Source organism: Trachurus trachurus (assembly GCF_905171665.1).
Source record: "Trachurus trachurus genome assembly, chromosome: 12".
NCBI lineage: Eukaryota > Metazoa > Chordata > Actinopteri > Carangiformes > Carangidae > Trachurus > Trachurus trachurus.
Genome location: NC_139908.1, coordinates 24,027,457 through 24,052,064, shown reverse-complemented (window position 1 = coordinate 24,052,064; position 24,608 = coordinate 24,027,457). Strand labels below are relative to the sequence as shown.

The window sequence follows — 24,608 nt, the reverse complement described above, 5'->3', positions numbered from 1 at the left end:
TTTGTTCTCTCTTGTTTCCCGTCAGCTCCAGCTCCTCAGGACTGATTCCAGAAAGTTTTTAATCATTAGAGACCAGCTCTAACACAAACCTCTGCCTTAGAAAAATGTAAAGAGAAAGGAAAAAAACAAAAAAAAAAGCTCCTTCACATGGAAATGTATCAAAGTACAGATGGAGGGCACAGACCTGCGTTGCTGCTGCACACAGCGGCCCAGCCTGGACGGTTTGCTTAGAGATGTGCCCGACTGTGCAGCAGTAACAGTCTTTTAGACTCATACGGGCCTGATCTTTGCTGACGTCTACTGTGCGGACACATCACTTGGGTGGAGAGGGCCATATGGGGAGGGGGTGGGCCTCCGTGTTGAAGACGTACTTGTCTAGACTCAGCAGTTCCATGTCGTCGGAGAAGAGCAGATACATATATTTCAGCGTCTCACCCAGGAAGAAACTCTCCATCTTGTCCCGGGGCCCGGGGTTAAGGGGGTCACGGACGTTGTTGATGGATGTGTAGCCGCCTCCAGGAACCTGCGGGTATTTAGTCAGAGGTTAAATGAAGCAGAAAAAATCTGTAAGGAAAGTTGTATTTTCCAAAGCTTCCAGATGTGTTACAGAAAAAAAAACACACATGGACCTCCTGCCAACAATGTCAATGAACCTGACAGTCATATTTTTTTCATCTCTGCTCTGACATGTTGACCTGTTTCTCTTCTCTTCCTTGTCAAAAATCTGCCCGGAGTGATTTTTTGCCGTCAGAATAAATCTTGCTGACCTGAATGTTAATTTTTTGTACGACACCTGGACTGCCAAACAAAGCAATATTAAAACAAACACTTTAGTTGACTCTCGATATGAGATAATATGGCTCATCTTTATGATTTAACAAGCCGAGTCATTAAAAAGAAGTAATTAAACTGAAGTACCTTAGTGTACTTGTTGAAGCTCTGCAGTATCTCCCATCCCCAGTCTCTGTACTTCGTGTCCTTGGTGAATCTGTACATGTAGAAGAGACTTTCCACCGTCTCTGGTCTCAGCAGGTTGTGTCTGTCTGCAGGCTGGATGATGCAGAGGAAGGTGGCATTAAAAATTAGAATTAATCACAATGATCACACAAAGAGCTTTTTTTTTTTCAGTCTGACCTTACTCAACCAGGCACAGCCAGTAAACCGAAAATGCATTTACAAGAAAGTAACGCCAGTGAGTTAAGATTAAATACGAAACTAATTCAAAATTCAGTGTGTGACAGTAGGACGCACAGATGTACGCGCCTCCTTCACAGCACGTTGACAGAGAAGTGAAATAAAATTCAGAACATCTTGGTGAGATTAGTTATGGCTTCAAGCACAGAGAGACAAGAAAAAAACAAATGCTTTGAAAACATCCCAAGGCTAGATATGACTCTCCTAACTTTGACACAAACTATAAAAGTTCCCCATCCCAGAATTCAGTTAATGGAAGCACTGCATAAATCTCAGAAAGAGATTTAACTTCATAAAAGTGAAAGAATAAAAACTCTAATAAATAAAGCTTATGAAAAGCCTGTCTGTACAAGTAATCCCTCAGCTGTCGAGTAAGAGTCCACACTAATACCAACTCTGTCAGGCCCCAAGGCTCTGGAACAACCTTCACCTTTATATGATGATTTCACTTTTCGTCTTCATTTTTTTCCCCCATTTTCTTATTTTGTTTGACTGTAAATGAATAAAAACCTCTACATCTTTCTGTCAATTGAAAACCAAACATCCAAGGACATGAAAACACAGGACAAACATGTTTTTAACCAGAGGCAGTGTTTCAGAAATGTTCAGTCATGGTTAGTTCCCTCACTGAATTACACAAAATCTGAATGAATTAAGGCTTTCTGATCTGACATCAGTTTTCTAAGTTTATAATACTAAAACCTTTGAAGTGTTTCATATTTACATCTGAGGTAAATGAAGGCAGCAGTGCAGTAGACACAGGAAAAATGAAAAACTCAATAATTGCCTCCTTGTAGTTCTACACCTACAGCAACTGTCCAGACTCATGATATATATAGACAACGCCTCATCATGTCATAATTAGCACATGAATTTGTGAAGAAGGTCATAAATGTGTGATGGCCAACACAAAACATTTGGTCATGCACCTGTCACTGAGGCAGAAAAGAAGTTTCAACCATTCCTGAAGACTTCAGTGTCTGCTGTTACTTTATCCACTGAAAACATCAGCTGCCAGTCACAGCTTAGTTCCTGCTTTTAGTCAAGGTTTAAAATAAGTTCAATTTTGAAATTAAGCAGTACAGCATTAGTCAGGCTATAATTTGTAGTACACACAGACCTAAAATTGCTAAAAAGCTTCTGTGATTAACCTCACCTTGACAACAACGTCTCCCCTGTCACTGCCCTGCAGACTGAAGTGTGCGATCTCTGGGCTCAGCCCGGTCTCCATCTGCGCGTACATCTGGTGACAGGTCTCCATCAGCTGCACTGCCAGATCCATGTGGTCCTCTGGAAGGTTGTTGTGGGCCCCCAGCGCCAAGGTTCCTGGCAGGAAGCACACCAGGTGATCCTGTACAGGAACGACACAGGGAAGGTTTAGTGTGAGAACCACCCCGGTATGACGGTCTGAGGTCCATGTGTTGTGTACAGTGCTACCAAGACACAGTGGGCCACTGTCTCTTAAAGAGGAACTATGCAGGATGTTTACTCCTTAGCTTTGGAGTAATTGTGATGGTTTAATAAATGACATGTAACTTGTTACAGGGAGAATGGAGGCGATCTGCCCTCCACTTAGCGTCTCTTGGCTGAAAAACTACTTTGTAAGATCAGTGCCTCTGCTCCGGTGTCCCAGCTCTCATCTCTGCGGCACTGTGACACAACGTGCCCCGTAATTGTAATCTCTTGTTTATGACAGATACAACTACACAAATATATACGTATTTACATCATATATGATATATAATGTTATGTACCGCTCTATTGATTTATTTCTCCTTGGCATTGTTCTACATGTTGCATCGGATTTACTCTTACCTGGATGAACCTGGGCGATATGTGAGACTGCTGTTTCTAGACTTTTCCAGTGCCTTTGACACAATTCAACCTAGTATTCTGAGAGGAAAGCTGGAGAAGATGGGTGTAGATCCAACCATCATCTTGTGGGTCTATAACTATCTTACAGAGCGGCCACAGTTATGTGAGGCTGGGGAATTCCATGTCAGACACAGTGACTGCGTTTACATGCACTTCAGTAACCCGGTTTTAATCGGGTTTTTTAAGTAGATCAAATTCGGGTTATGGTGTTTACATGAACTTAGAGAAACCCGGTTATTCAGTATCCTTGTATACATGATAAATACAGTATCCCGGTTTCTGATTACTGCGTCTTACGTGCGTATGTGTGTTTCATTCATGTTTATTGTTTACAACAGGAAGCGCACCTACTAGGAAATATGTAGGTCAGAAAATTTACAAATTAAAAATGCTGCCATGTTATATAACTTCATAAAAGAAAAGGTAATGCAGACTGATCGGTTTATTGTAAAACTTGCATCTATTGATGTAAAAGTGGTGATTTCTGTACACACGTTAGGTGACAGAGCCTCCAGACAGCGCTGCTCCTCCAATACACACATGAAGCTTCACTTTTCATTCAAACAAACTAAGGCAACTGCCACAATTATTAGATTTCATCAATGAAACCAGCATTTATCTCCTAAAAAGAATATAACCAGCCGGCACTAAACATCTAAAAACCTACGGGTAAGTTAATTAACGACCGTCTTCTCCACCGAGGTGACGGAGTAGTCTGGCCCGTGTTGTGGCCCAACTGGTTTTTAATTTAACTGGTTACCGTACTGAACAGCTGCAGCTGTTTTGCGCTCCCTCAGCAGATTCGTCACAAATTCACAAACATACACAGCATATTACCAGCGAGTTTCAAGCCGCAGTTCACATCTACTGCAGCGAATATGCTGCTGTGAGTGAGCACTAACAGTTACGTACCAGCCACATGAAAAAAAAATAAAGTGGAGAAAAAATAATCTTCACATATTAGCGTGGAGCGGGACTCGATCCCGCATCAGCAAAAACAATTACACCTCCAATCACCTGTCTACCTCTGTGAGCCACTCAAGCTCACAGGTGACTGCGGTTCCCCTGCATATTTGTCAATTACGTCACTACAGGTAACGTTTTGACTCGAGCTGACCTCAAACAACTGGTTACCATCGGTTTGCCTGAAATACACGGACATATGCCTCGGTGTTTATTGTTCTTTTTCCTCCAGTCTAATGAACATATTCAGCGCTACACTCCACTCCGCACAACACTACACACTATGACAAAGCCTGTCGTGTTGAGAAAGTGATTAAATAACTTGGAAATACTGTCAAAATACGCTAAACAATATGTAAACAAAAGCGAAACACTTGAGCCACTGCGTGTAGCTACATGAGTGAAAAACGTACGACTTGCATTTACTCACATCACTGTATTGCGAATGTTTTGTGTACTTACATTTCTTTACAATTATCTACAGATCTTATAAAACGCACAACGTGTTTATTGGCGTGCATTAAAACAAATGTTCTCTTGAAGTCGCCGTGGTTCGCGGAAGAGGCGATGTTGAGTCTACCTGTTTCTGCCTGTGACTATGATGCGTTCAAGGGAACAGGGCAGCGTCGGACGTGAGTCGATTGTTTGAAATGTATTTATAGAATGGTCTGATGCTTTAGATTTTGTGTGCCGACATATTTTATCATTGCCCTTTGTAAAGGTATACATTTTAATTAAAACTAGTTTGACATTCACAGAAAAAACTGACAAACTAAACAGTTTTGGGTCCATGGTGATCTAAATGGCAAGAAAATTATCAATCTCTATTTGAACATTAGTCCAGAATGATTTTCTGTCATACATATGTCAGTTTTTTCTGTGAATGTCAAACTAGTTTTAATGAAAATGTATACCTTTACAAAGGGCAATGATAAAATATGTCAGCACACGAAATCTAAATTTCAAACAATCGACTCACGTCCGACGCTGCCCTGTTCCCTTGAACGCATCATAGTCACAGGCAGAAACAGGTAGACACAGAGTAACATCGCCTCTTCCGCGAACCACGGCGACTTCAAGTGAACATTTCTTCTAATGCACGCCAATAAATACGTTGTGCGTTTTATAAGATCTGTAGAGAAGTGTAAAGAAATGTAAGTACACAAAACATTCGCAATACAGTAATGTGATTAAATGCAAGTAGTACTTTTCACCCATGTAGCTACACGCAGTGGCTCAAGTGTTTCGCTTTTGTTTACATATTGTTTAGCGTATTTTGACAGTATTTCCGAGTTAGTTCATCACTTTCTCAACACGACAGGCTTTGTCATAGTGTGTAGTGTTGTGCGGAGTGGAGTGTAGCGCTGAATATGTTCATAGACTGGAGGAAAAAGAACAATAAACACCGAGGCATATGTCGTGTATTTCAAAGGCAACCCGATGGTAAGCAGTTGTTTGAGGTCAGCTCGAGTCAAAACGTTACCTGTAGTGACGTAATTGACAAATATGCAGGGGAACCGCAGTCACCTGTGAGCTTGAGTGGCTCACAGAGGTAGACAGGTGATTAGAGGTGTTACTGTTTTTGCTGAAGCGGGATCGAGTCCCGCTCCACGCTAATATGTGAAGATTATTTTTTCTCCACTTTATTTTATTTTTATGTGGCTGGTACGTAACTGTTAGTGCTCACTCACAGCAGCATATTCGCTGCAGTAGATGTGAACTGCGGCTTGAAACTCGCTGGTAATATGCTGTGTATGTTTGTGAATTTGTGACGAATCTGCTGAGGGAGCGCAAAACAGCTGCAGCTGTTCAGTACGGTAACCAGTTAAATTAAAAACCAGTTGGGCCACAACACGGGCCAGACTACTCCGTCACCTCGGTGGAGAAGACGGTCGTTAATTAACTTACCCGTAGGTTTTTAGATGTTTAGTGCCGGCTGGTTATATTCTTTTTAGGAGATAAATGCTGGTTTCATTGATGAAATCTAATAATTGTGGCAGTTGCCTTAGTTTGTTTGAATGAAAAGTGAAGCTTCATGTGTGTATTGGAGGAGCAGCGCTGTCTGGAGGCTCTGTCGCCTAACGTGTACAGAAATCACCACTTTTACATCAATAAATGCAAGTTTTACAATAAACCGATCAGTCTGCATTACCTTTTCTTTTATGAAGTTATATAACATGGCAGCATTTTTAATTTGTAAATTTTCTGACCTACATATTTCCTAGTAGGTGCGCTTCCTGTTGTAAACAATAAACATGAATGAAACACACATACGCACGTAAGACGCAGTAATCAGAAACCGGGATACTGTATTTATCATGTATACAGGGATACTGAATAACCGGGTTTCTCTAAGTTCATGTAAACACCATACCCCGAATTTGATCTACTTAAAAAACCCGATTAAAACCGGGTTACTGAAGTGCATGTAAACGCAGTCACTGTGTTACTGTTTATATTTGAATGTACCTCCCTGATGACCTATGAGCAGAATGTGGGAGCAGCTTCAGAACAGTGACACTGTGACCTCACAAACAGGGTTCCACTTTAGAACCCAAAACCACCCAGTCTGAGCTCAGTTTCTCAGTCTCACTTTGTGCCAAGAGGATCAACCACGTTGTTCTCTCAGCCTTTTTGTCGTATCGACCGTTGTGGACTTTCGTTTTGTTGCTTTGCCAGTTTGGCTTGTTCTGTATTGTGACGTACAGAAGTTGAATATGGAGTTTGTGGAGGGAAGCAGAGGAATCTACAGACCCATCAGGGTAAGACAGCTTGTTGGTTTGTTTCTACTGGACTTAGACTGTTCAGGTGTGTTTCATCAAGTTAAAGCTGATGACTAACATGATATTGTTTGGTGAACAGGTGTTGTTTGACACACCAATCTATGATCGGGCTCTTCAAATCTGCTGGAATATTAAAAGCTACAAGTGTCAGGTAAGAAGTGCAATCCTTCACAGTCCACACAGACACAGATACACCAGATAAATCCTGATGAACTTTGAGTTGTCCTGCTTAGAGGTGACATTGCTCTTCAATGGTTTCCAGGTTGCACTTATGATGGAGCTCCTGAGCCTCCAGCAGGAAAACCAGATCCCATCTTGGGTGACTGCTGAAGACATGATCCAGCTCATCTTGGAGAAGAGCAAAAGTACTCTGAGAGAGCGGTGAGTGGCCGATACCTAAACACAGTCCACCGCTGCATCTTCAGCTCTTCTCACGTCACACCAGTCTGTCTGTAGTGATACAAAGTAGAAGCTAAAGTTTGTGTTTGTGTGTGTTTGAAGTCTTTGGGAGTATAAGCTGCAGGGCTGTGATGAGGATGATGATGAGGACGAAGCCAGGCCACTGCTGACACTGGTAAGACAAGAATCCAGAGTCGACTAGAGATAGATGCTTATCATATCATGTCCATTTTAATCTCGATTTATGCAATAACTGCATTTCATATGAATTTGTTGTTTCAGTTGTGGGCAGTGAACGTCAGTAATAAAATGAGGGATGTTGAATTTGAGGCCAGAATGCTCCTCAAGTCCCCAGAGGCTGCGCCTCCTAATTTCCGGTGACATTATTTATGGACAGCTAAACTAAATTGGTTTGAATATGTCTGTGATTTTCTGAGTGGTTGTAATTTGAATGTTATTGTTTTCAACCCACAGACGTAATACAATCCTCAACGTGGCACAAGAATATGCCAAGATCCTGTGTGATGTGGAGGCCCCCGGCTCCAAACTGCTGTGTCCACAGGAAGTGGTGCTAGAGGTGGTTCCCAGAGTCCTGCAGGGCTTCTGGGTGCTCCCCCCTCGAGCCCTCTTAAACATGCCCTCCCAGCTGCTCAGCAAACTCTCTGTTGGTGTCGCCAAGGCCACTTTGGACCGTGTTTGCCATGTCCTCACCGCTGTGGGACATCAGGCCGACTGCAGCCGCTCCATCAGGGACGACATGGTCCTGTCCATCCAGACAGAGATCAGGCAGACGTGGCCACATGATGTCCTGGTGAGCAGCATCAAGAACTTCTCTCCAGCTCTGTTGACTGAAATAGCAGATGTTGTATCAAGGCACATTTGCGAGATGTTTCAACCTAGGAGCCGTGAAGTAGCGGTTCTTCTGATACCTGAAGTTGAAACGCCTGAGGAGCAGCAAATCAGCAATCCAGAGACAAACTCTGCTGAGGTTGAAGGTCCACCATCACCTACTGCTGAACCTGCAGCCAGCATCCAGGCCAAGGAGGATGGCAGCGAAGAAGCCAGCCTTGAAATGGACAACTCCACTATACTAGACACTGCTGCTGTGGTGACACCTCTGCTGCCACAACCTGTTGAAGCTACAGCCAAAGTTGAGGCCAGAGAGGACGGCAGCAGAGATCCCAGCCCTGAGGCGGAGCCACAAGTTACTACAACACCAGATTCTGTTGTAGTCCAGAAGTTGAATATGGAGTTTGTGGAGGGAAGCAGAGGAATCTACAGACCCATCAGGGTAAGACAGCTTGTTGGTTTGTTTCTACTGGACTTAGACTGTTCAGGTGTGTTTCATCAAGTTAAAGCTGATGACTAACATGATATTGTTTGGTGAACAGGTGTTGTTTGACACACCAATCTATGATCGGGCTCTTCAAATCTGCTGGAATATTAAAAGCTACAAGTGTCAGGTAAGAAGTGCAATCCTTCACAGTCCACACAGACACAGATACACCAGATAAATCCTGATGAACTTTGAGTTGTCCTGCTTAGAGGTGACATTGCTCTTCAATGGTTTCCAGGTTGCACTTATGATGGAGCTCCTGAGCCTCCAGCAGGAAAACCAGATCCCATCTTGGGTGACTGCTGAAGACATGATCCAGCTCATCTTGGAGAAGAGCAAAAGTACTCTGAGAGAGCGGTGAGTGGCCGATACCTAAACACAGTCCACCGCTGCATCTTCAGCTCTTCTCACGTCACACCAGTCTGTCTGTAGTGATACAAAGTAGAAGCTAAAATTTCTGTTTGTGTTTGTTTGAAGTCTTTGGGAGTTTGAGTTGGAGAGCTTTGATGAAGACGAAGCCAGGCCACTGCTGATGCTGGTAAGACAAGAATCCAGAGTCGACTAGAGATAGATATTTTATCATATCGTGTCCATTTTAATCTCGATTTATGCAATAATTGCATTTCATATGAATTTGTTGTTTCAGTTGTGGGCAGTGAACGTCACTAATAAAATGAGGGATGTTGAATTTGAGGCCAGAATGCTCCTCAAGTCCCCAGAGGCTGCGCCTCCTAATTTCCGGTGACATTATTTATGGACAGCTAAACTAAATTGGTTTGAATATGTCTGTGATTTTCTGAGTGGTTGTAATTTGAATGTTATTGTCTTCAACCCACAGACATCGTACAATCCTCAACATGGCACAAGCATATGCCAAGATCCTGTGTGATGTGGAGGCCCCCGGCTCCAAACTGCTGTGTCCACAGGAAGTGGTGCTAGAGGTGGTTCCCAGAGTCCTGCAGGGCTTCTGGGTGCTCCCCCCTCGAGCCCTCTTAAACATGCCCTCCCAGCTGCTCAGCAAACTCTCTGTTGGTGTTGCCAAGGCCACTTTGGACCGTGTCTGCCATGTCCTCACCGCTGTGGGACATCAGGCCGACTGCAGCCGCTCCATCAGGGACGACATGGTCCTGTCCATCCAGACAGAGATCAGGCAGACGTGGCCACTGGATGTCCTGGTGAGCAGCATCAAGAACTTCTCTCCAGCTCTGTTGACTGAAATAGCAGATGTTGCATCGAGGCACATTTGCAAGATGTTTCAACCTAGGAGCCGTGAAGTAGCGGTTCTTCTGATACCAGAAGTTGAAACGCCTGAGGAGCAGCAAATCAGAAATCCAGAGACAAACTCTGCTGAGGTTGAAGGTCCACCATCACCTACTGCTGAACCTGCAGCCAGCATCCAGGCCAAGGAGGATGGTGGTGCAGAATCCAGACTAGACCTGGACCCTCAACCCTCCTCTGAACCAGACACTACTGCACTGACAAACCTGCTGTCAACCCCTGCTGAACCATCAACCCAAGATCAGGCCAGGGAGGATGGCAGCGAAGAAGCCAGCCTTGAAATGGACAACTCCACTGAACTAGACACTGCTGCTGTGGTGACACCTCTACTGCCACAACCTGTTGAACCTTCAGCCAAAGTTGAGGCCAGAGAGGACGGCAGCAGAGATCCCAGCCCTGAGGCGGAGCCACAAGTTACTACAACACCAGATTCTGTTGTAGTCCAGAAGTTGAATATGGAGTTTGTGGAGGGAAGCAGAGGAATCTACAGACCCATCAGGGTAAGACAGCTTGTTGGTTTGTTTCTACTGGACTTAGACTGTTCAGGTGTGTTTCATCAAGTTAAAGCTGATGACTAATATGATATTGTTTGGTGAACAGGTGTTGTTTGACACACCAATCTATGATCGGGCTCTTCAAATCTGCTGGAATATTAAAAGCTACAAGTGTCAAGTAAGAAGTGCAATCCTTCACAATCCACACAGACACAGACACAGATACACCAGATAAATCCTGATGAACTTTGAGTTGTCCTGCTTAGAGGTGACATTGCTCTTCAATGGTTTCCAGGTTGCACTTATGATGGAGGTCCTGAGCCTCCAGCAAGAAAACCAGATCCCATCTTGGGTGATTGCTGAAGACATGATCCAGCTCATCTTGGAGAAGAGCAAAAGTACTCTGAGAGAGCGGTGAGTAGCCGATACCTAAACACAGTCCACCGCTGCATCTTCAGCTCTTCTCACGTCACACCAGTCTGTCTGTAGTGATACAAAGTAGAAGCTAAAGTTTCTGTTTGTGTGTGTTTGAAGTCTTTGGGAGTTTGAGTTGGAGAGCTTTGATGAGGACGAAGCCAGGCCGCTGCTGACGCTGGTAAGACAAGAATCCAGAGACGACTAGAGATAGATACTTATCATATCGTGTCCATTTTAATCTCGATTTATGCAATAACTGCATTTCATAACTAATTTTTTGTTACAGTTGTGGGCAGTGAACGTCAGTAATAAAATGAGGGATGTTGAATTTGAGGCCAGAATGCTCCTCAAGTCCCCAGAGGCTGCACCTCCTAATTTCCGGTGACATTATTTATGGACAGCTAAACTAAATTGGTTTGAATATGTCTGTGATTTTCTGAGTGGTTGTAATTTGAATGTTATTGTCTTCATCCCACAGACATCATACAATCCTCAACATGGCACAAGCATACGCCAAGATCCTGTGTGATGTGGAGGCCTCCGGCTCCAAACTGCTGTGTCCACAGGAAGTGGTGCTAGAGGTGGTTCCCAGAGTCCTGCAGGGCTTCTGGGTGCTCCCCCCTCGAGCCCTCTTAAACATGCCCTCCCAGCTGCTCAGCAAACTCTCTGTTGGTGTCGCCAAGGCCACTTTGGACCGTGTCTGCAATGTCCTCACCGCTGTGGGACATCAGGCCGACTGCAGCCGCTCCATCAGGGACGACATGGTCCTGTCCATCCAGACAGAGATCAGGCAGATGTGGACACTTGATGTCCTGGTGAGCAGCATCAAGAACTTCTCTCCAGCTCTGTTGACTGAAATAGCAGATGTTGCATCGAGGCACATTTGCGAGATGTTTCAACCTAGGAGCCGTGAAGTAGCGGTTCTTCTGATACCTGAAGTCGAAACGCCTGAGGAGCAGCAAATCAGCAATCCAGAGACAAACTCTGCTGAGGTTGAAGGTCCACCATCACCTACTGCTGAAGCTGCAGCCAGCATCCAGGCCAAGGAGGATGATGGTGCAGAATCCAGACTAGACCTGGACCCTCAACCCTCCTCTGAACCAGACACTACTGCGCTGACAAACCTGCTGTCAACCCCTGCTGAACCATCAACCCAAGATCAGGCCAGGGAGGATGGCAGCGAAGAAACCAGCCTTGAAATGGACAACTCCACTGAACTAGACACTGCTGCTGTGGTGACACCTCTACTGCCACAACCTGTTGAACCTTCAGCCAAAGTTGAGGCCAGAGAGGACAGCAGCAGAGATCCCAGCCCTGAGGCGGAGCCACAAGTTACTACAACACCAGATTCTGTTGTAGTCCAGAAGTTGAATATGGAGTTTGTGGAGGGAAGCAGAGGAATTCAGGCCAAGGAGGATGGTGGTGCAGAATCCAGCCTGGACCTGGAGCCTCAACCCTCCTCTGAACCAGACACTGCTGCGCTGACAAACCTGCTGTCATCCCCTGCTGAACCATCAACCCAAGATCAGACCCGGGAGGATGGCAGCGAAGAAGCCAGCCTTGAAATGGACAACTCCACTGAACTAGACACTGCTGCTGTGGTGACACCTCTACTGCCACAACCTGTTGAAGCTACAGCCAAAGTTGAGGCCAGAGAGGACGGCAGCAGAGATCCCAGCCCTGAGGCGGAGCCACAAGTTACTACAACACCAGATTCTGTTGTAGTTACACCACCTGCTACACCTGCATCAGAGGTCCAGGTCACAGAGGAGCTCCTTGAGAAACAGTTCCAGGAGAAGGAGCCTGAAGCCTCCAGTGAACCAAACACACAAGTTCCTCTTGAACCTGTGGTGATTGTGACGGAGCACTCAGTCGTCAACTCGTCTGTGAGGGAGAGAGTGAGGCGCTTCCTCAACCGGCTTCGACCCCTCTTCTGTTGTTTCCCACAACAAAACCGGAATGACTGAATAATGAATAATGATAATGTGATGTGTTGATGTGCTGAAGTTAATTAAAAAAATTCTAATGTATTAAATGATTGTGATGAGTGAAATTGATAAATGTTTAAATATTTATAAAGACCAGGTGTACTATCAGCAAAATGTAGGCTCCATCATGTATAATGCACAGCAAACTAAATTAAAGCTGCTGAATGATCTTTTTAAAAATCTTGTTCTGCATTATAGTTCATTTTACAGCTTCTTTTTCTTTCTTCCTTTTTAAACATTTCCAGGAAGTCATATTATTTTCTGCTACATTACAAGATAAATAGCAATTTCCCTGAATGAAAACATTTCATTATATAATTTCATATCGGTTAAATTGTACTCTGTCTTGTTGCTTATTTTACATTATTGCATATTCCCCTGAACTCTCTGTGCACTGACTCACTGCGTTACACTTGCAATTAATTGGTAATTTGATTTAATTGATAAGTAACTTAAATGTGTGCCAACTAGACCCTTTCTTTATTTCCCCTAAAGTGGAGCCAAAACACACAGTTCCCCCCTGGAAGCTTCTGTAGCTGCTGCTATTGTTACTGCTGCACTAAATATAAAATCTGCTCTTAATCACAATGCAGTTGTTACATGTTATGAAAAAAATGAATCAGGGAGAAATACATTGTGGCGAGGCCAGCAGGAATCAGTGACTACAGACCAGTAGCCCTGACTTCTCATATTATGAAGACTCTGGAGAGACTACTACTTCGCCACCTTCGACCTCAAGTACAGCATTCTGTGGACCCCTCGCAGTTTGCATACCGGGAGAACATTGGGGTGGACGATGCAATCATCCCAATGTAAACAAATGCACATGGCCAGGAGGAGGGTTAGAAAACAGTGGAATAGTGACCAGACTTGCATAGTTCCTCTTTAAGGGCCAGTGACACCTGACCTCTCCTGTCTCTCACACACTGACTTTAAGGGAGCATCTCTACCATTTTAGGGTTGAAGCGGTTGTGGGACAGCTCTCCCACAAAGGTCAGTCTGCTGGGCCCCGTCTGTCTCACCAGGTGTTTCTTCACTCCCTCCACTGCCTGCACGTAGTCCTCCAACAGGCTGCACAGAACACACAACCACATGGAAATATCAGCTGTTGGGATTATAATATAGATATCACTCAGACTCATTAGAGAAGACAGAATGACAGTGTATCACAAAACAATGATTACTGCACAAGAAAGATCACATACAAAATACATTACCAATTAAATCCAGCAAAAGTCGCTTGTTTAAAACAAAAACTTCAAAGAGTTTTTGGTGTTGTCACATTTTTAAATCCAATTTACTTGGAACAGATGATAAAACTATCTTATCACAAATTCGGTTCCGCTAAATATTTAGTTGATGTAGCTGGAAATTGCAAGATGTAAAGTAACCATTTACACTGATTGTCATATACATAATATTATCCCAAGTGAGTCTTGATATGCATGTGAAGCTTGAATTATCAGTATCCCGTCTCACATTAATGTGATACATTCTGTCTCTTAAAGCCCCTGTCTGGACTTTTCATTTAGTGCTGATTTTGGCGGCCCCTGTGGACGAAAGCGGCGGAATGAAGACTGCATTTCCCACTGTCATGAAGACATTTGTCTGGCCGGCGCGTGTACTGTAGATTTGTTTTGGAAACTTCGGAAAGAAGACGGGACTTGCTTCTTTTTTTTTTTTTGCAGCGTAATGTATCTATTCGTATCTTTTCATCAGTGGTCCGACCAGACCATGCCTTCCAGAGGTATAGAATTACACTACTTAGAAAAAGCGTATCTTCACACTGATGGGCTCATTTGCTGTTGTAGGTAACAGAGACACATCAGCAGAAACCAGAGACTTTTGCGTATCCAGTTAAAAGCTCCGTACAGGGGCTCTAATGGCGCATTTCCACTAGCACGGCTCGGCTCGGTACGGCTCGGAACGGCACGGCTCGGCTCGGTTTGGTTGTGTTTCCATTACAACTGAGTATCACTAGTGCCGCCGTGACGTCATTTACACGGCGCCGAGCAACGCTCTAAACTCTGTAAATATATAACTTTAGCAACATTTGAAACATTTTCAGGCGAGAAAGTAGTCGTTTAGATCCCCAACGTGTTGAAAATCTGACAAAATACCAGCTGTTTACAATTTTGTTTCAACGAAGTCGGCGTTACTAAAGCTAGCCGTAGTGAGCAACGCACTTCCGGTTATTTTCACAAAATAAAATACCCGTTGCCTTTTATCATAAGGAAAGCCATTACGATAGAATTGGTGCTTTTACTTTGTAAACAGGAAGTGAACCTACCCTCGCTGTAGCTAGCTTTAAACCGCCGTTTTGACTGCTCTCGTCCCGTTAACGGCATTTAACCGTTCAATATGCCTTACCGGAGAGTCTTGCCAGCTCTGAGATCGGCCTGGTTCATTGTAAAACATTTATTTATTGATGTAAATGTGGTGTTTTCTGTGCGTACAGACCCCAAGGCAGTGCTGCTCTTGTGTCTAACCACAAACAAACTTCTGCTACAGCCACAGATTTCATCAATGAGACTGAGCAACATTTATCCCCTAAAAACAGTTTAACCAGCCGGTGGTAAACCTCTAAAAGCCATCTGGGAAGTTAATTAGCGGTCTGTTCTCCTCGGGGTGACGGTGGTAGGCTGGCCGGCGGAGCACGTCAGGAGCCGGGCTGCTGCCTCTGTGATGTCGCGGTCGCTGCTCGGACCTGGAGCTTCACTTCCCCGAAAAACATCGGGGCAAACTTCTAAACAGCCGTCGTTTGGATAAACTAACCGCACATGGGGATCTAAACAGTTACTTTCTCGCATGAAAAAATATTAAAACTTAATAAAGTCACGTAATAACAGAGCCAGTCCCAATATTAGAAATTATCTGGTAATAACAGGCTTCAGGCTTCAGCAGGAACATTTCTGTTGTCGGTCGTCGCTTCCAGTGACGACACTCATCGGCCAATCAGTGGAAGGCAGTCGGCTGACGTCACGTTTTAGTAACGCTTCGGCTCGCTTGGAACCAGGGCTGAGGTGATACCAAAAATGTACCCGGTTGCAGGTACTGCGTGCTAGTGGAAACACGCAATAGCGCGCCGAGCCGTGCCGTACCGAGCCGAACCGTGCTAGTGGAAATGCGCCATAAGTGAGTGGGATTTTGTAAATAAGTTTTCCTCTCTGTGGCTTTGCTGTTGCAGCTTTTACAACGTTTTGCAAATCCTTCTCAGAATCAGAAAACTGGACTCACTCGTCTTCTGTCTTGCCTCCCTGGAGCCACTGTTTCAGCAGGTATTCGTAGTAGCTGTCTGCCCTGGCACCGAGCGTGAAGACCCCTTTGTGTGTGAACTGGCCGCTGTTGGTGTTGATGAACATGGGCACCAGGCCGTCGTGTTTGCCTGGCAGCTTGTGGACCAGCTTCATTACCTCATTGACAACCTCCTGGGAAGATAGAAAACACCACATTACAGCCAGGATGTGAGATAATGAACCCAAAGCCTCGCTTCACTTACAGCTCAGTGTGTTTGAAAAAGATGGTTTTAAGCTATTTATCATTGGAAGATCATTAGCCATTTCACACTTTGATGAAACTGGGCTCATCAAAAGCTATGTCTCAGAGGCCTGGCTCAGGTTATGACAGATATTATTCAAATTCCTGTCAGACCGGGTTGGAAATCTTCAGCCACGAGCTCTGCTTTCTGGGATCATTCACACACTGACGACATGATGGATTTAAAGAAAATCCTGGGTTTTGCTTGTCACTTCAATCACACAAGTGTTTGTGAGCTGTGCTTAACGTCTCAACTAAAAACCTTCGTCTGAACCCTGGAAACATTAATAATACAACTTTATAAAACTGCCTCCAATCTTCTTTAGTCCATCCCAGAAAGCTGGAAATACCAAACCTAATTATATGACACACAAACACACACGTTACTATTACATAGACTGTTCTCCTGACCTGATACTGCGGCTCCTGCGTGAGGCGGCTCAGCTCTCTGAACTCCAGCTGAATGCTGGTCACCTCGGCCAGCGTGCTGTCTGTGGTCCAGCGAGGGGGGTGGGCCGTTCCCTTCCCGATGTTGACATCTGAAAACGGGATCTTTGAGGGAGTTTTGAACGCAGGCATCAACCTGGACCCCAGATCTTTCTTTAAGAGGAAAAGAGAACAGGGATTCACGGACTAGTTCTGTTTTGTAGGAACTGTGGCATGTATTTTAGAAAAGAAACTGAAGAGATTAGGCTACAATGATTGTTTTTCTTGTTCATTTCAACATGATGTCCAGAAAACCTCCAAGCTCTATAATACTGCGTCATTATGTTGTAAAACAACCACAGTACATAAGGCCACAGACAGACAGAGTGGTTTTCTGCTGTGTGCTGACTCACTGCTTTGTCTAGAAAGAGCTGGTCCCCTGTGAGATGGTAGGTGCTGAGCAGGCCCCCGAGGATGCGGATGGTCGTCTCAAAAAGATTCACGTCCACATTCTTGCTGAAGGTAAGCTCTTTCTCTACCCAGGTCCTCGCTTCTTCAAACTCTGTGTGGAGCGAGGCAGAGCGCAGGAGAGAGGGAGGACAACAAAGAACATCCTTAATTCAGCATGGCATGGTGGTTTAAAGGGCTCAAGTCAGGGGATCAACTCATTAACCAGCTCCCGTCCCTGTAGCCCAGTTCCCTTAATCAGCATCAAACTCTTTTAACAGATTACAAAGTGGCAGTTAAATAAATGTATTATGGATGGGCAACGATTTTTTCAAGAATAGTCATTAAATTATAAAACATTGAATAGTGTATGAGACTATTGTCTTGTCTGTAATGTAAATGTTCTCTTGTTTTTACTGGAGCAGAAGAAGGAGAAACATGAAAAGACTCATACAGCCATCAGAAGTGTGGAACTCTGTCGAATAAAAAAACAAATGAAACCGAGGTGCAGTACAAACTCTGCAAGGTGCGGACTTTGATGAGAAGCGGTACCGGAGAATTTTCACGCTGAGAGAGGAGACACCGTCCCCGTTTAGATGTGCTCCCATTCCATGACCAGGACTTAATTGAACGGTACCACTTCTTGTCAGAGCAGTACCGTTACAATATTCTCCGGTACCACTTCTCATCACAGTCTGTGATTTCATTTCTAAATGTCGGATGGATTTTTTTCAGTCCGGGGGTGGGGGGTTGGTGGGGCGAATAGGCGGAGAAAGGTCAAATAGTGCGTTTGCTTGAAATGCCCATCCCCACAATGTACAGTAGGTAGATAACTGGGACAGATGAACCAGAGTTGTTCTTTATACAGCTAGCCTCATGCAGTAATGAAGAGTGGGTTATGGAAATGGGCCAGGTTTACTTATCTTCACATTCTACCATTCAAACACATTTGACCACACACGGCTCTCTCAGCAGCCAGTAACAGGATGTTTTACACATTTTCCTCACATTCACTTCACTTTCCCACTTGGAACAGACTCTGATGCATTAAATCAGTGAAACATCCTTTTTAAAGTTTGTGTCTAAGTGTTAGCAACGGCACAGTTACTCTATACACACTATCTGTACAAAATGGACAGATGCATCATTTTTAGTTTCTGAAACAAAACTCTATCTCTCTCGTATTTGTGTTTGTCATACAATACTGTACCTTCTTTTAGGCCCATGATCCACATCGTGTCCAGAGCGTCAATGAGCGTCAGCCCGAGTCCAAACCACTCGCCAAAAGACTTGGAAATGGGTTTGAGCTCATCATGACCCCAGGCGTCGCTCTTATAGCCTTTCCATGCATGTCTGAAGGCGTCGCGTACTGCCTCCAGTCTGTCCACTGTTCCATTTGAAACTACAAACAAAAATCCACAAAGGGATGGATAAGAAAGGAGCGTGTGATCTTAAAAGTCTTTGCAGGAGGGGAAGTCTCTCTCTACGGTGCCCGTCCTATTTTTCTAATTATTTTCGGCAGACAGAATATTTTGTGTCGTGTGTCGATTCTGCCGCTTTGAGCACAGCAGGGCTTTATCCTACGAGTTAGAAATGTTCAAACTTTAAGTCAGAGAAAGGTGCTGGACTTTAAAAGAGCATATAGCAGGAAGGTTGGCCAAAGCTCCGTTAAATAATCTGTTTGAGGGCAAATTTAAGACCCAAGTTTGAAAGTTTGAAGTTTCCTCATCTCCTTCCTACATAATTCTTCTACTGACAACATCCAAACGCTTGTTTGACATCTTTGCTCTGTTTGTGTTCTGGACTGTTGGTCAGAACAAGACATTTGACATGAACTTGATGAATATTTTAATAAACTAAATAAATAATCGGTAGTTGCAGGCCTCTTTTATTCACTTCTTGTGTTCTCTCCCTGTATGAAGCTCTTGTACGGTTCCCAGCAGTTCAGTACTGACCTTCCAGTGGGACGGTGTTGGCCGGGTTAGCTGGGGGCGCTGCAGCTTCTTTCTCATTAGCTGAAGGTGGGGGCTCTGTGGCCTGGTCAGCTTCAATCATGGCTCCTCTCCAGCTGCACAACAAAAGATAAAAACCTGTGTGATGCCTGAATTATTAATAAACTGCTTCTCTGAAGCACGCATTTCACAAACATCCGCTACAGGGCCTGGATTTGATTCTTATCCTCTGAGCGGTACTGTGTTAACACATCAGCTACTGTTCTCAGCTGTTCCAAAACAGCTGCTTAGTATATTTATTTATAGGAGAGAGCAAACAAAAAGATCACCTGACAATCTTCTTCTCTTTGTCCTCATCCTCTCCTCCTCCATCTTGAACCACCTCCTGCTCTTGCTTTTCCCCAACGACTACATCTGAGACGTTTCCATCTTTCTGCAGATTCGGAGGCCCTCTCTTAACTGGAAATGTCTTTTTCTGTGGAGAAACAAACAGCTAGAGCTAGGAACGAGGGGACAACATGAACACCTCACGGTAAAGGACTGATAAATACGTCAGTGTATGAGCCACACATTTGTTATTACAACATCAAAACAGATCCTCACTCCTCAACCGTTCAGCAAACGGCTGTTGATTGACAACACTGAAATAAATACACACAAATACACGTCGAACCTTGGTGGGAGGTTTTGGCAACATGAGGATGTTTGGTTGTTTGGGCTCCGCCACAGAATCTGGACCTACAGCTGGGCCCACATCTGGCCCCACCACCGGAGCAGGAGCTTTATCTGCAACTGGACCCAACACCGGCTTGGCACCCGGAGGAACGGCCTTCACCTCTCGGTCGTTGAGCTCCAGCCAGTCCTCCCTGTCCGACAGTCCTACACACACAGAATCAACAAGAAAGCTAATACACAGCTACTTTAAGCATTGTAGCCACTTCCTAAGATAATTCAAGATCTGTCTGACTACAAATACATTTACTCATCACAGAGATGGCCACAGATGGAAACAGAAGTTGTCTTCCAAACCTGGCCACCGCACGGACACCGGCCAAGTCTGGGCAGCCAGAAAGTAGATAAAATGTGCTCTGTCCCACTCATGTGCAATACCCCAGCACTTTACTACTCCAGTCGTAGCTTTTTAATTATTTTTAGCTCATATGTATTTTAATGCATTTAGTATTCATACCTCATATGTATTTTTTAGATGTCTTCAGCTTAATTTATATTGTAGATAAATCTGTAATTCTTTAGATAGATCTCTTTTTTTTTTCCTGTTGTTACAATGAATGAATGATTGAGTGCAGAGCTGCTGTAACAATTGCAATTTCCTGTGAAGGATTATTAAAGTATCTATCTATCTATCTATCTATCTATCTATCTATCTATCTATCTATCTATCTATCTATCTATCTATCTATCTATCTATCTATCTATCTATCTATCTATCTATCTATCTATCTATCTATCTATCTATCTATCTATCTATCTATCTATCTATCTATCTATCTATCTATCTATCTATCTATCTATCTATCTATCTATCTATCTATCTATCTATCTATCTATCTAAGTTTATATTACTTTTCCCAAAGCTGAGTTTTTCCAGTCTGTACTGAAGCTCTAAAACTCATGGAACTTTTTCACATTTATCTGCTCCGGAGAGGGATTTTTGAAAAGCTTGTGGGTGTAAAAATATCCTAAAAAAATAATAAAAAAAACTGGCACAGATTTTGAATGAAATATCTAAATAGAGGGAAATAGAAGTATTTTCAGATTTACCCATCCTGGTGTGTACACTAACAATACTTCCAGTAGTACTCAACAGCAGAGGCAGGCAGGTGCATGGAAAACTAATCTAAATATAAAAAAAGGGTCTCCAAACACAATAAACCAGGCAATCCAACTCATCAGCTTCAACTGGTCATGGAGCGAGACATTCAAATTAATGTCAGACTTGTCTCTCCCTGTGAGCGGTGTGGTGTGGGTATTGTTTACCTCCCCATTGCTTTGCCATGCTTGGATAGGAGAGCAGTCCAAATATGAGCAGCAGAGCCAGCAGGAACAGGATGAGGCTTCGCTGGAGGCGAGACAGCTGCTTCCATTTCTGTAGGCAGACAAACAAACAAACACAACTTACCTCACCGAATCATGTCCAACAACTCTGAATTTAAATCACCAGCAGATTCTTTCATCCTCCCTTTTCTTAAAATATCATCAATCTGCTTGAGTTGAGACGGAGTTGCCTGATGGCCTTCGTTCTTTGCCTTACCCTGCACAAACTAAACATCTCTCCACCTGATGCACTTAGCTCAGCGAGCGCTCGCAAATAAACTAACCATTTAAAGCCGGCAGTGCAGAGGGAGGGACAGAGCCGGGCGTGTCTCAGGAGAGAAGACGAGCAGGCAGGCTGGTACCACTCTGTTACCCTCTCTAATTAACACCTGTGCAACACCATGAAACTATTGAGCCATCGTCTACGAGCTGTGACGGAACACACAACAGAGACTTCATCTCTGGAGACGTTTTCATTTTACTTTGCAATAGTTCATTAAACACAGCAGCATGAGAACATTCAGTACTGCCTCATTTTGGATCTTTAAAACTTTAGTTTCTTTTCCTCTGAATACTCGGCTCTCACCAGAAGTCTTGTAATCCAGTGTTATACTTTATGACGAGGTTTGATATACTCAGATTTGTGGTAAGCCATGCAGCCAAAAGCTCTAAAGCTACTAAACCCTGAGTTGTGAATATTCTATTACAGGAAACACAGTTTAATCAACCAGGTATTTGTGGCGTATTGCATCAACACGACTGTGTATCGGTCTCTACGTCAACTGAATACGTGAACGGCTCCGTGGATGTTATATTTCACTCTTATAAATTCACAGCGCGACATGAAGAAGAGACAAATATTCATTTTCTCCATCTGCACTGGGCTGCAGGCTGCAGGCTGTCTGCTGCTGACGCACTGAGCCCCAAACTCACACCCACATACCAATGAGAGTTTCGTGTGCTTCCATTCGACATGTATGTTTGAGGGAAGTGTGTGTGTGTGGGGGGAGAGGAGCTCTTCACGGCCTTTTCATTATGTGTGGAGCAAACATAGAGCCAACAAGCCACTCAGAGCAGCATGACGATAGAGAGAGGTTCTCTCAGGAACCGTAAACACTCATCACCACATCCACAGGAGAGATCTGAGCCAGGTCCACGGCTCTACTATAAAGCTGGATTTATAGGAGAAATGTCGATTGATATATTGCCCAAATAAAATGTTATAGATCAGTCAGTGAGAACACTGGTTCGCATTTTCAATTCATAAAGAATGAATTTCTTTGATAGGGGCTGACCGTGCTGTTTTTGATTTTATGGTTTTTGATGAAAAGATGATTGTTGCTGATGATTAAAGAAGCACAATTCCTTATAATGAAGCTGGTTGCTAGTATCTGGAGACTTTTTTGAAAGTAAAACAACAGTAATCAAAACAAAATCATCCCTTGTGTTCTATACCAACTCTAGGAACAAAAAAAGTGGACACTGATGAGAGAGTTAAGTGTGGACACAGGGTCCATTCTGTTAGAAATGCAGCAGATTCATTGGAGTTGGCAGCAGCAATAAAGTCTGCATATGAAAACACTGTTTTCCATGCAGACTACATTGCTGTAGTGTCTTGATATGCATCACTGCAGACACATCACTGTCTGATTTCTCAACATCGACACATTTTTGACTCTCCAGAAAATATAAAATGCTTTCGCAACTGTCCCGGAGAGTAGCACGTCCCAGCTACTGCTCCCTAACCATTAGTTCTGCCTGTATGGAACATTAAATAGATGCCAGCAGAGTCAGATGTCGGGCTGCACAATTAATAGCAAGCAAATTGAAATTGCAATAAATCGGCCAAGTGCAAAATCCAGACTGCAGTAGCTGCATTTTCCTTTTATTTTCTTCCTTTCTTTTTTTTAATAAAGGTTAAATGAGTCTCAACATTGTTGTGCATTGCTAGCACTGTGAATGTTGAAATTTCTTGAGTGAAATTGAAAAGCAGAAGAAACCCTTCCTGTAAAATCATCACATATCACAATATCTGGCCATGTAATTGCAATAAGATGATTTTTGCATACTGTCTAGCCCTAGTCAGATGATGTGCATGGAATGAAAGATGGTAAATGACATGAATGGTGAGTGATGAACATACAGTATTAGCTGTGAACATGTAGAGCAGAGAAAGCTGCCATTGCTCGGTAAACTTCTAACCTCATTCAACCCACTTCAATCCAAGACTGATAGACCTGAATTGACTCCACAGAAACATTCAGTGAACAACCAGGTAGTTTCACTAAGAGGCTGTAGGACCAGCTGAACAAGGGTGAAAGTGGAAACCTGTGAACAAAGCAGCATGTGTCTAGAAACTGCAACATAATATACCTTAGCATCAAAACAAAGTGGGAAAATGAGGTAGCCCATAGTCCGAGGGCAAAGGGAGGTGAGAGGGATGTGAGGATATTGAAAACAAAGAAAACAAGATTAAAGAAAATACGCAGGGAGAGAGAGAGAGATGGTGGGATGAACGACTCGTTCTATCCTCCTGTTGTGAACAGACACATTGTGCGCTGAGGGGAGGCTTTTATCTGCTCGGTCTGAAGGTTCAGGCTGCGCCACTACAAAGAAAACGGAAGAAAGGAAGACTGAAATCCAAGAATCGATCTGTCACAAAGGCAGATACATTTCATAAAGACAGAGATGATCTATCTCAGTGAAGTCATCGGAAACATAAGCAGGCAGGTTGCTGGCAGCAGCAGGTGAAGCCTTTAGGCAGTGTTCACAACCACTCGCAACTGAGCAACCTAATCAACTAGGTCTACAAACAAGACAATTCAATTTTGCAGTTATCCCTTCAACATTTGGTTGTATTATATCAATCCATGATGGATAATACTGCAAATCAATGAGGGATGACTGTTTTATGGCTAAATTTAATTTACAGGATCAATGAATCAATGTGATGCTTTGATTTCTCCAGCATGCGACTCGCTACAGTATCTGCATTACTGATCATTAAACAGTTTATCAAACAATTTCCCCGAATGAACCTCAGGATGAGCAGCGTGTGGACCTCAGATGTGGAGAAGAGCCTGGAGCGACTATGGCGACTCGTGACAGCTCATCATCACACAGGGCTTTGTGTGTGTGTGTGTGTGTGTGTGTGTGTGTGTGTGTGTGTGTGTGTGTGTGTGTGTGTGTGTGGTGGTCAGGTCACACTACGTGTAGAGCACGGAGGACCACTCACCCTCCAGCAGGACTGTCTGCGGTGCTTGCCGTTGTTGTAGGAGTGGCTGTGCGGATCACTGAGTGTCAGAGAGATGAAGTCCTTTCTGGACGGTGGATACATCCTCTGATCGGGGCTGACAGTCGTAGCTCATAGAAGCTGCACTCAGACAAGATGAAAGCCACAGTTAGACTATGACTATGACTGCTAATGTCAAACATGAAAGGTGAAAGCAGGATTGATGCCAACA

At 43.9% G+C, this 24,608-nt stretch overlaps 1 protein-coding gene across 1 annotated transcript; it reads right to left on the bottom strand.

The window, feature by feature from the left end:
* Positions 1-110: 110 nt before the first annotated feature.
* On the bottom strand, positions 111-24,503 carry man1b1a (mannosidase, alpha, class 1B, member 1a). The gene is made up of 13 exons (XM_083982837.1): positions 24,380-24,503; positions 21,088-21,196; positions 19,763-19,968; positions 19,419-19,564; positions 19,093-19,205; positions 18,348-18,539; positions 17,104-17,252; positions 16,676-16,864; positions 15,965-16,155; positions 13,678-13,798; positions 2,351-2,545; positions 919-1,050; positions 111-523 (listed from the first exon to the last, which is right to left on the bottom strand). Exons 1-13 carry the CDS (start codon positions 24,479-24,481, stop codon positions 314-316), a joined length of 2,055 nt encoding a protein of 684 aa, XP_083838963.1. The 5' UTR covers positions 24,482-24,503; the 3' UTR covers positions 111-313.
* Positions 24,504-24,608: the final 105 nt, after the last annotated feature.

Coding starts and splice junctions, on each gene's coding strand:
- man1b1a (XM_083982837.1), bottom strand. CDS start 24,481: ATGTATCCACCGTCCAGAAAGGACTTCATCTCTCTGACACTCAGTGAT. Junction 19,206..19,418: donor AAAGAGAAGAAGATTGTCAG/GTGATCTTTTTG, acceptor TTTGTTGTGCAG/CTGGAGAGGAGCCATGATTG. Junction 17,253..18,347: donor GATCATGGGCCTAAAAGAAG/GTACAGTATTGT, acceptor CGCTCCACACAG/AGTTTGAAGAAGCGAGGACC.